Source organism: Prunus persica, chromosome G3 (genome assembly GCF_000346465.2).
Source record: "Prunus persica cultivar Lovell chromosome G3, Prunus_persica_NCBIv2, whole genome shotgun sequence".
Taxonomy (NCBI): Eukaryota; Viridiplantae; Streptophyta; class Magnoliopsida; order Rosales; family Rosaceae; genus Prunus; species Prunus persica.
The window spans coordinates 15,544,989-15,558,148 of record NC_034011.1 but is presented as its reverse complement, the minus strand read 5'-3'; the positions used below and the strand labels follow the sequence as shown (position 1 = coordinate 15,558,148).

The following is a 13,160-nucleotide window of genomic DNA, read 5'->3' as shown; positions in this document are numbered from 1 at the left end:
TTCTTCATTTATATATATATATATAAATTTAAATTATAGGTAACATACTCCCTTAACAAGAAAAGAAGTTTTTAATTGAATTGTGTTTTTACATACATGAGATACAGGTACCACACTTTTTTGCTTTTTTATTTATGGATCTAAGTTATAGGTAACATACATTTTACCACTTATTTTTTTTATGTACTTAAGATATAGGTAGCATATACTGTTTGACTTATGTTCTTATGCACCTAATTTATAGGTAATTTAATATTCTGCTTGACTATTTTTCCACCTTACTTATAGGTAAGATGTTTTGTAGTTTGTTCAGCCTATGGTGTAGATATATTATCCTATGGTATAGGTATATTGTCCTATTGTCCATTGCATAGGTATAATATGTGGGTCTTACTTTCATTGATTTAAATGGTATATATTAGGTAAATATTATCAAGGAAAGAATTCAAAATTCAATTACAAGGAAAAAATGCATTAAATTTAGATTTTCAATATGTTTTTCTTATTTATCTCAAAGGGTAAAATTGACACAACAAAAAAGTTCATAAAGTCAAAGGACCTACATCTAAAACCAAAAAAGTATGGACTAAATCCAATGACAGCTAATCGGATCTGAATTCCTTCAAACTTAGTACATCTTCCAATGTTGAGAAGCACAATATTTATTGTTTCACCCCTTGAAACGGAAGCTTGGTCTCACTTTACCCCCCTTAAACTGAAATTTTCTCACTTTACCACTTCCGTCCATTTCCATCCACAAAACCGTTAAGTGTGCTGACGTGGCATGGTCATTCTAATAATTTTCGTTCCTTATCTTCTCTGTCCCTCTATACCTATGCCCCTCTCTTCTCTTCCATCCCTAACCCAACCTCTATCGCACCCCACCCCAATCCCCTCCTCCCTTTTCTCTCTTCTCTTTTCTCTATGCCTTTCTCTTCTCTCCCCTACCCTCCCTAGACCCAACCCCCAGCGCATCTCCATCGCATCCCAACCCCTCCCCTCTCCCTGCATCTCTCTTCTATCATCTCCATCGCACCCCACCCCTTCCCTCCTCTTCTTTCTTTACATATATATATCTCCCTCTCTCTCTCTCTCTCTCTCTCTCTCTCTCTCTCTCTCTCTCTCTCTCTTTTTGCAAGAGAGAAGATAGGAAGTGGCTATCGATGAGATTTAAATTTTTTTTTTTTTGAGTGGTGGGTGGTTTGGGTGTGTTGAGTAAGTCCATGGAGGGTTAGGTTTGGGGTGGGGGTTGGGTATGGTAGGGGGAGGGGAGAGAAGAGAGGTAGAAAGCAAAAAGAGGCAGAGAGAAGAAAGAAGAGTGGAGAGGGAGGAGGGGACGAGGAGGGATGGAGGTTGGGTCCGAGAGGGGAGAGAAGAAAGAGACGGAGGGAGAGAGAGAAGATAAGGAGCTAAAATTACTAGAATGTCCATGTCGTGTCAGCATACTTAATGGTTTTGTGGATGGAAATGGACGGGAGTAGTAAAGTGAGAAATTTTAGCAATTTTTAGAGATTTAGGTGGTTAAGTGAAAAAATTTCAATTTAAAAGGGTAAAATGAGACCGAGGATTCATTTTAAAGGGTGAAACAATAAATAAGCCTTAGACTTAATTACTAACTAGCCTCTCTGCACGCGCTTCCGCGCTTGCGAGAGGTTTTTTTTTAAAAATAAGTAAATTTATTTTAGAATTAAAAAAGATAATGGGTAGTTGTGTTCTATAAAAATAGGATCCATTATCTGCTTTTTCTTTTTCTTTTAATTTTTTTAAATATGAAAAAGTGTGAATTTACCATATTATCCTCATTTAATTAATAATTTGAATTCTTAATTTGCATTAACTAATGACATTTTCTGGTATTTTGAATGTTTCACCATTCTCTGCCTTTTGCTTTATATATATAGATCAAAGGCAAGATATTTTTTAAGCATGCCCGCATGCCCATGTATTCAACTTATGAGCATTAAAATACTTTTAAGTTCAACTTTTTTTTCCTCGGATGGATGTACCATTTTCTATGAAACAAAATAAAATTTAAAAAATCCCCACTAAAGATCAAAACAAATATTTACGGCTAGATCCATCAAGAAGTTTTTTTTAGTAGTAGTCATAGCTAGCCAAATAGTTTAAAAAGATTTGATAAAAATAATTGAAATGGCTAATGAGTTTAACATTTCCTTCGTTGTATTTCATTATGATTTCTTTCCTTATTTTGTACAGGTGACTTATTATGATATAATTAGGATAAATTGCTTTACTTCTTGTAGACACAATGTACCTCAAATAAATTTCTTCTTCTTTATAAAGAAAAAGGTAAAATTGTAGCAATGGGCCCTCAAATAAGACCTTACTTTACTTTTCGTCTCTCAACCCCAAAAAAACTAACAGAACTGACGAAAAGGACGAGTGGTGCAACGTGATATCTAATTGAAGGATGGTCATAACAATTTTTGGGACTGAGGGCTGAAAAATAAAGTGGGGTCTTATTTGAGAGACCATTGCTACAATTTTGCCGAAGAAGAAATATAGCCTTTGTTATCCTATATCCATGTTTTACAAATTTTACCCTCATTAAAATTTGTTTTTAATAGCCAACGAGGTTTAGCCTAGTAGAAAATGGTCTTGACTTGCAGACCAATGGTCTCGGGTTCGAACTCCCAAAACCTAGGTGGTCTACATAAGAAACCTCCTCCCCTTGTAGGTTAGACTATCGCTTATATTAAAAAAAAATTATTTGTAATAAAATTTAAATTAGAAGTATCTTCACAATTTCTCTCCACTCTCCCTTCTTCTCTAATTACTATCATCTTCATCACTCTCTTTATCTCTGTTTGTATGTTTGACATTACTATCGCTTGTAATAAAAAAAAATTATTTTAATAAAATTTAAATCAGAAATCTCTCCGCAATTTTCTCTCTACTCTCCCTTCCTCTCTAATAACTACATAGCCTCACTATCTTTTTCTCTCTTTGTATGTTTGACATTACTTTTAGAATGATTAGAAGCACTTTCAACTTGTGGCATAGTTTAGGACTGCTTCTCTAGGAGCGCTTATGCTCATAAAATCTTTTATTATAAAGATGTTGAAACTTTCATAAGAAATACAAGTACTTTTTGGGAGTGCTTTCTGAAGAAGCACATAATAGGTGCTTTTCTAGAAGCGCTTCTTAATTTTTCTGCCAAACACTATAAGAAACAGTTTTGGTTGTCAGAAAACACTTTTAGCCTTTCCAAAATCACTCCCATACAGGAGTGTTTCTGGACTATAAAAGCACTTTTTAGTGCTGGCTTGAGAAGAACTTAGCATGTGTTTTTTTTCCAAGTAGCACTTGATTCCTTTTTATAAAAACTTTAACATACTTTTAACAAAAGTGCCTATGAGCAAACATGCTTCTTACATAAGCACTTACAAACAAGCTCCTCTTACAATAACTACGCCCTATGCCAGTGAGAGGTTTTTTGAAATACTTTAACATACTTTTAACAAAAGTGCCTATGAGCAAACATGCATCTTACATAAGCACTTATAAACAAGCTCCTCCTACAATAACTATGCCCTATGCCAATATGGAGGCAATCAAATGATTAGTCTAAGAGAACCAATAGCCTGGAATCCTCCAGATATGAGAAAATTCGAAGTTTATTGAACTTCAAAATGATAACATAATGCCCTAGCCACATGCTAAAATTGGTTTAAATACTCCTGAAAACCATAGGAATCCAAAAGGAAATAAAAAGGGACATTAACAAAAGTTTCCAAAAACTAGAAAAATATTAAAACGCCTTTTTAGGCTGCTAAACAATCTTGAATGCCCAAAAAGCCCTTATGTCATGGAAAAGCAATGAGTTTTACTCGTGACATCGTTCTCTTCGAAACAACGGATCATGGGCCCAAATTCGAGCTCAGGGCCCAAACTTGCAACTTTCCGATTTTACCTTTGCACGTGCGACGCTCCAACGCCTCTTCTATTGCTTCAGCCATATGTTCCACATCATTTTTATATGCTGACTGAATTTAGATGCATGCATGCAGAGTCATGCTGTAGTGATGGCCTTATATATGGGCTTTAGGTAAGGTCCTATTGCTTAACGTAACCAATTTGATCCAATGGTTAAGAGATATGGCCTCACCTAAGGACCATATATAAGGTCCTCACTGTAGAATGCTTACTCCTCTGGGTTGTAGCCTAGAGCAACCTTCGGCCCTCACTATAAAATTCTTACCCATTTACCTAGCCTCTTTTCTATTATCATCCTTTTTTATTTTTTGAAAAATAAATAAATAAAATATATTGTGGTCTTCAATATAGGGGTGATTTGTAACTACTTGAGTTATAAGCTCCTTGCAATATTGACCCTTTTTAAGAAATGCCTATGGAAAGGAAAGGAGTAGAGTTGATAGAATATGGTAAGTTTTTGCATGCCACATAACTAATGTTTTGTACTTGTACTAGTATCTCACCTTAAGTTAAGCAAAGCCCCTATATTCACATAATGACAAAGTAAAAAGTGTAACATCATAACAAAGACTCCGTCTTCTTTTTTCCTCCAATACACTAGGATGGGATCAAATTCACGACCTATTATAATTCAAACACTATCCTTATCCGACCCCGCGGACAAGGACGTATGTTTTGATGTCGCTAGAGTTAGTAAAATAGCTTATACAAAATGACATTATTGCTGTCTATTTGTCTCTTAGACAAATACACAAATGCTTAAAACTTTTAGACACTAAACGAAATTCTAGAAATAACAATTATAAGTAGAATAAAATCATTAAAACACAGTAGCTGCTTCTCTAGAAAGTGCTTCTATGATCGAGAAATACTTCTAAATTTTTATATCAAACGTTGTTCGAAGAGCCTTTGGTTGTCAGAAAGCACTTGTAGCATTTAGAAAAACACTCCTAAAAAGACCAGTTTAAAAATTAAGCGCTTCGGATTTAGCATTTAGTATTTAGAATTTATCTTATAAAATGCAATTAAATGGAAACTCTAAGACTTTTTTGTTTTGTTTTTGGACAGAATAAAACTCTAGGACGTTGTAGACATACAAGCACATACAACACAAACACCAAAACACCTGCTCTCAAAAAGAGTGCTTTATGTTTGTGGACTGTGCATGCCCAAACTAGTTGGCCAGCAAGGATGGTGACAAGATCCCTAAGGTGAGATAGAAATTGTGAATTATTGGTCCATTAGGGTGTAGAGTGTAATATCCCATGCCTAGATGTCTTTTCTTTTGTTGTTTCTTTTAGCATCGATGCACATGGCAAGTGGCTAAAACTAAAAAAAAAAAAAAAGTAAAGTAAGATAAACAAATTATTAAAGGCATTTTGTCTTCCTTTTTCTTGATGTTTCTTTGAATAACGAAGCAATTGAAAAGTATGAAGTGGTTGTTGAGCTAATTGACTTGATTGACCCTACCTTGCTGGACCATGAACCAACAAAGAGGTCGGTTTTTAAGTTCTTTGGACGGTGGAAATTTTTGTCATAGGCAAGGACCACCCAAGTTAAAAGTTAGGCACATAACTTTTTCCGCATTTAGGACAACAATTACATGTATAAGAAGTAACAATATTTAGGTAAATAACATTAATGTCTTTTAATGATACATTTTTTATTTCGAGTTATTTACACTAATATTCTTTGAGGTTTTCAGTATTTTTACAAAACCTCATGAGATTTTAAAAATTATATGAACACCCCTTGAGGTTTCAAATTGTTTTCGCAAAACCCTTTTTGTTGATTGTTAGTCCAAAAATTGATGATTTCATACAAAATAACTTATGCAAATGAAAAAATTAACTTCTATGTATGTATGTGCAATCTAATCTCAAGGCTAACTTTGCCATGATATTTTTTTTATATATATAAAATCATCAATTTTTAGACGAATAATAAACTAAAATGGGTTCTGTAAATAAATAAAAATTACAATTTCAAGGAGTGTGCATGTAATTTCTTAAGTCAAGCTTAAATAACTCTTTCATTTTATTTATGGAATACCTTATTAAATAGTACCTTTTATTTTGATCTGTCGAAACTCAATAACATATATAAAAAAGTATTGTTATTTCCACATACCAGTACTATTTTCCCACGACATATTTTAGAATCATGTTCTCTGTTTTAATTGTTGGGCTCGATGTCCCTCCTTAAGTGGAGGTTTTCTTGGAATTCAATGGACTTAATTGGCATTGGTTTTTGTTTAAAAATAAAAATAAAAATTGAATGGACTTAATTGGCATTGGTTTTTGTTTAAAAATAAAAATAAAAATTGAATGGACTTAAATTAATTTAATTTAAGTTCGAACTTGGGTGCAAGGAAGGGGACTCATTGCCGTGCGAAATTGGTCATCCACTTAATCTAATTTTTATTTTTGTTTCAAGAACAGTGGTTGTCATCAAACCACTTACGTTCGGTCCCGGTTGGCTAGATGTGATTGGTGTTCCCATATGGGTTTCTGCCTCAGATCTCAAATTGTGAGTGGTTTCAATTTGCATGAAAATCTGATGAATTTAGCACTACAGTGTCCCACTAGGTGCCAAAAATGGTAACCTAAAAATAATTTACAACCTATTTTGCAACGTCCTTGGTTGAAATAGATGTGGTCGTGCTAGTACGCCGCAAAAGGCCAAACGTACAACTTGTGTTGGTGATGCGATGGACATGGAAGTTGTCAAACGTTTGTGGCCGAGAAAGGAACACCTCCATGTCATAGGCTTTCCTATCTTGAAAACAAAGTGCAGTGTGCTCCCCAAAGGTTAAATATATTGGATCCGAATAGTAAAACTTAACCCAGACTCGAAAGTGCAAGTGTGTTGAACCATTTTATGAATCGCACATGAAGGTGATGGTGAAATCAATAATTTCGCAAAGATGTTGAGAACCACCACATCTATTCTGTATTCTTGTGTACCCACCGCGTCTTCCTTGTATATGCATGTTGTATCCAAAAGTCAAACTTTGCAACAAGTCAGCGAGATACAGTTTTGGAATGTCTGATATGTATCGAGGTGTTTTGGGGGCGTATTAGTATTGGATTCTCCATGCCTGAAACTGTTGGAGTATCTGTGCCTCAATTCTCCAATCCAAACTATCTTATCATTTCCCATAAGGTTATTAGAGTGAGATGGACGAGGTAGAGACTCGCATTTTTGAGTATTTGCTAAAATCAAGTTTTTTACTTCTATTGGAAAATGGGAATTACAATATTATAGTCAATCTTTGTTAACTTGCCTGCGTTGTGGCTAACTTGCACATATCACTGTTGTTCTTTTTTATTAACTTTTTAGATTTGTCTTCTGTTTGACAAAAAGGTGCTCCGGTATACATTTCTTGACTCATTTATCTTCGTTTGTTCCTCCTCAGTCTCAAAGAAAGACAGATAGGTCAGTTGGAATCTTTCATCATGGTGATAGTCTGAGCCTTGGATTTGTTCTTGAAGCTTCATTTTCTTCTAGTAGTCTGGATGATAGCTCAGGTAGGGTACTTGTATAATAGTGGAATTTGCAAGGCAAAAAACAGATACATAAAATACTCCGCTAAAATCTGGTACATAATTTCTAGTGTCTAGATGTCCTTTAACCCTCTAAATATGATTTCTTTTATATGATAAGATCCTTCAAATGTGATTTACATCTTTTTCATGCTTCTACCCTCACTCTATGGATTACTCTAATGATCAGTTGCAACTGGGACATGATGGTGATCTGATAGACTCTGCGCCACTTCAGTGGACAGAAAGAAGACTGGTAGTGAGATGATGACTGCTCTTGTCAATAATGTATCTAGGATATTACATAGCATCAATGCTGGTGGGGAAAGATTGAGATCGAGGAGACAAGCTCACCCATGCAAATGAAGTTATCTTGAAAGCTGACCTATTGTTTGGAGATGTGACTCTGCATTAAATGGATGTAATGAAAGGTCTTTTCATCAGTCCCTTGCTTCTTGACTTGGAAACTATTGCCAGCAGCATGATGAGAAATTTCGATGTGTAAAGTAGTTTGGGGAACACCAACAAGGGAACTAAACTCAGCGAGTTCCTTTTTGACTGTGTCATAGAGCATATTTAGACTCAAAATATGGTCGATACTGTAACTTCGGATTCAGATTTTGGGAAAAGCTGCCTTTATGCATGAACCGTAAGTTGATGATTCAAGACGTTGAAGACGAGATGCAAAAGTGGGCAGATTTGGCTGGAATGATTCCTAATGAGATGATAGAATGAGATATGAATCATGTCTACCTCAAACCTATCTTTTGCTAGTCCTCGAGCAAAATTAGAAACGAAAACAAAAATAAAACGAAAAGCTAACTAAACCACTTTCGCAGGTAATCTCAATGGCACTTAGCATGTCCCACAAGCCGTTAAACCTCTAGGTGTCTCTAGTAGGAGGAGTTGTGTCTCCTGAGGGTTTACAAGTTATGATACCCACAAACGTTTTACTACAAAACAAAGTCGTTAAAGACACCATTTTAAACAAGTTAATAAAAACCAATGCATGCCAATCACATTTGCATCACTAAAGCTATGCCACTACCTTCAGGTGATTTTGTGAAAATAAATGTGGATGGAGGATGGATTGGTGACACTCTGAAAGGTGGCGTTGGTGTAGTTATTAGAAATACTGGTGGTCAATTTGTTAGGGGTTTAGCTGGTCCTATTTTCTGCAATTCAGCATTAGCAGCGGAAGCTTATTCAGCAATTAAAGGGCTTGCTTTGTCTGCTAACCTTGGCTTTAGAGATGTCATTGTTGAAACTGACTCAAAATTGCTTATTAATGGGATAAATGGTGACTTTAGAAACAAAGTGTGGTCCATTATGCTCCTTGAGGCGCTTCACAGAATCTGTGATTCTATGCATGACGTTGGATGGAGCTGGGTGCATAGAGATTTAAATCGTGCGGCTCATGAGGCAGCCATGATTGGAGTTAGAGCTATGGAGCTGGAAAGCTGGGTCTCACGACCACCATTGTCTCTAGTGCAAGTTCTGGTCTCAGATGGACTCCCATGTCCTCCTTAGGTTTCTTTTTGATTTGGGTTGAAAGTTTTTCTTTGCTGGGTTGTATGGATTCAGTTGAAAGGATTTTAGTTTTGCTTTCTTTCCTTATTTGTAAGCTCTTTTGCCGATTTTCCGGCCTTGGAATGAAGTTTCAGTCTTGACCAACAAAAAAAAAAAAAAAAAAACAGCTATGCCACTTTGAATACATTGCATCTTGGTGTAACGTGTAATACCAAAAGTCATAACATCAAAGCTTAAAGACAACCACACTCGAATGCCATGGAATTATTTCCCCTTGACTCTAATCCTCACCGGATATCACTCTATTTTTTTCTCTTGGAATCCTAGGCTTACACTCAAATGTCACATATATGTATGAAGTTATGTAATGGAAATCAAATATTAACACATATGCTTAGCTTGAAGAATGGCAATTTCTGAAAATAATGTCTCATGAAAAGAATCGAATACTAAGAACTAGAGTACATACCTCATCTCCAAGCAAGGTTTCCCAAAAGATCAGTTAGGTCTTTTACTTCGATTGTAACGAAAGGCTAGGCTCGGGTTAAGAAAGAAAGGAAATGAATAACAAAAACTTAGGACATACCAAAGCATTATTCATGATCACATTCACAGCTAGCTCTTTTTGAACTATTTGTAATACTCAGAGTCCAGGAATTGTGCAACTTTCCTACTCCATTTGGAGTGATTTTGAACTTTTACTTTTTTGAATTGCAAAATACTTTTTTTTTTCTTCAGTATTATTTCTTTCTTCATTTTTTTTTTTTGCTTTTTTTTTTCTTCTTGCAATTTTGCACAAACACCTCGGTACACGCCAATTCTTTGGGGTAGAGCTCAATCTTCTTATTTTCATCACTTTGGCACATCCTAAGCTATAAGGTATGGCTTAGAAATTGGTTATATAGGTTTAAGATAATGAGGGTGATGAAAGAAAGGCTAAGTGTTTGGTTACGAAAGGGTTAACAACACACACAAAAGTTAGGATGAAAGGCCTTTTAGTTGGTAAAAACATGCATAGCCTAACATCATTTCTCATGGTCCATCTCACTTGGAAGTGATGTACGTACAATAGTAAGAACATTCTTCAGTATCCAATACAAACCTAATGAGAGCAATCTACTTAAGAACAAATTGAAGAGTGTTTAAGAGTAGAAATAATGAAACCCCTCTCAAAGAACGGATTTTGGCTCAATATCTCACAAGGGTAGTCTCCACTAATATTCCACAGTCATTCGAGCATAGCAACCTTGTCCACCAAAATATTACGAGATTGGTATTAGGAAGTACAAAGATTATAATGGCAGCATATTAGTAAAGCATTCACGATCAAAACATGGCATATACGTCTCTATTAGCAATAGCTTTAGCAAGAATTCACATTTTGAAAAAACTGATTCTTTTTAGTTTCGACCTCAGATCAGTTTTCAGTGACTATCTTACAAAGTACTGAACGGAATTTGGCAATTCTTATATGCTCAAAAAATAGACAAACAAACGCACAACTTTTCTTTAGACAAAATACCGAAAAACAGAATAGCTGCGTGTAAGGCCACTTGTTTAAGCCCATTCTAACTAAGTAGGATATACCAGAAATTTCAGAATTCAACCGTGGAGAAAGGAAGAGCGACCGTGCCTCTAAACTCTAAGGGTTTTTCTTATCTCTTTCTCCATGTGTTATTTTTGCTTTATTACCATGATTATGAGTAACTAATTATCTTTTACTAAGATACAATGTAACCATTTTCTAATTATTCAAAGCTTAGTTATGTCATGCTATGGGAATTTCCATGTTGTTGAAATTTAATAACTGTGCTTATTTTCTTAACTAATGATCTTGATGCTTAGCTACCATCTAGGTTTTTGGTTAAATAATTTGATGCATGTTAGCGTATACGCCATGCCTAATATGAGTTTTGCTTCTTGTGGTTAAATTGATGAATGCGCATAATGTAAACACCATACTCTTAGGGGTTTGTGTGATTGTGTGAAGTTCTCATTCAACCTAAGGTCTTTTTATATGTTTATATTTATGCCTCACACCAAGGATAAATTGCGTGTAAGAAGAAGTGGTTAATTGCTGTTAAAAGAGATAATCATAATTTTGGAGAACTAATCATCAACATAACTTGGGAATTTTGATAGTATGCATGCTAAGGTTTGGATAAGAGGAATTGTGGTGAAATTGTTGTCTTGGCAAGCTTCTTTAAAAGCTTTCACAAACTTATTTAGTTCACGCTTTTCTTCGTTATCTTGTCTTTTAATTTTCTTGTTTTCAACGTTCTTTTAAAGAAAATCTTTCAAAACCAACTTTCAAAACTCTTTTATTAAGTTTTAGTTGAGTCATCAGTTTTAAGTTTATTAGTTAGGGTGTCTAGAGTAATTTAGGATTTAAATTAGTTTATAATTCACAACAACTTGAGAATTTATTCAGTCTCAGTAGGAACGACCTTGTACTTGCCTTGGCTATATTACATTAACCTTGTGCGCTTGCAAGTTTATTTCTTGAATTTAACTATCACAAGTAACCCAGCCTGCACTCACAAAGATCTATCACAACTTTGTTAAACTAGACTTTCAAGAATGTCCCCATGAATTTTAGAACTGCCCTTAAATGCTTCAATATTGAAATCGGTCCACTTCCCCAGGGCATGATTCATATCCCATTCTATCATCTCATCAGGAATCATTCCAACCAAATTTGTCCAGTTTTGCATCTCGTCTTCAACCTCTTGAAGCATCAACTTACAATTCATGCATAAAGGGAGTGCTTCCCAAAATCTGAACTTATCTTTCTTTTCCAATAACAAATTGGTGATTGTAGCTGAGTTGAACTTTTGTTTTGCAATATACTATTTTTTGCACTGATACACTTAGAGGAACATGGGACTGAGGCATACTCTATAATCAACCAAAAATTGCATAACTCACCTTTGGAACATGCATATTTGGATAAAATTAGAAGGAGTTGAAGGTTTATGACATTACCACTACTTTCAAAAATAATATTTTTTTTCTTCTATCATACGTACGTATTAGCCTCTTGGCCTTTTTTTAATCTATTAATTAGTTAATCATAGAATATGCTCACACCTACATGATTGTATATATAGTCTAAAATATCGTTAATATCAACGAAATATCGAGGATATTATCGTTTTTTCGAATCACAGATATTTCTAACATATCCATGCATATATCGTATAAATATCGATAATATCGACGATAATATCGAAAAATATAGTTGTCGATAATTTCGCTCACACTTCAGCAATATTTTGTTAAAATATTGCTATAATATTGCTAAAATATCGATGTAATGGAAAAAAAAAGAGAAAAAAAGGAAAAAAGAAAACCACAAAGGGGATTCAAACCCCTCCCATTTCACTCCTCCAATACCTTAACCACCATATCACTTATGTTTTTGTGATAATATGCTAAAATATTTATATTTATATTGTTTTGTTTTGAACTTTTTTTGCAAGAATAAAATTTTCACATGAGAATGAATCTTTGACATTTCCTTTTCAAGTTTCAACTTTTGAACTATTCACCATGTTTCAACTTACATCACTTACCCCACCATTCAACCACTCACCTACATTTCCCTACCCTTCATATCCCATTCCTTTTGGGATGGAATTGAGTAGTTCATGGAAAGAATTCGAGACTCAATTTTTAAATGATTTTGCTTATAGACAACGTCAACCAATCTCGGATCCATATGGGTGGTATGTTAACAATTACGCGCAAAATTATTTTGGAGATTTATCATTTGATGACTACTCTTCACAATACACTTACCCTACACATAGAGATGATGAAGATAGTGAAAATTTTGAATATCATAGGAACTCTATGTGGTACTAAGTCACTCATGTATCTTACCATGCAATGTATAAAATATAAAATATTGTAGTAAATCATTATATATAAATGATTATGGTGTGTTTAATCTTCTTTCATTAATTACTACATATTTTCTACACTCATACACTCACAGTGTTTGTCAGCTCGCTATATAATCAACTTAAATAAGTTAAATCCATCATGCAATGCATTTCCTTCCAATTTTTTGTGATAAACTAATAGATAATTCACTAAATAAACATCCTCCAAAGTTTCAATAAA

The 13,160-nt window shown here is 34.6% G+C and overlaps 1 protein-coding gene across 1 annotated transcript; it reads left to right on the top strand.

Annotated features, from left to right (window-relative positions):
• Positions 8,541 to 9,032, top strand: LOC18783226. The gene has a single exon (XM_007216424.1). It carries the CDS (start codon positions 8,541 to 8,543, stop codon positions 9,030 to 9,032), a length of 492 nt encoding a protein of 163 aa, XP_007216486.1.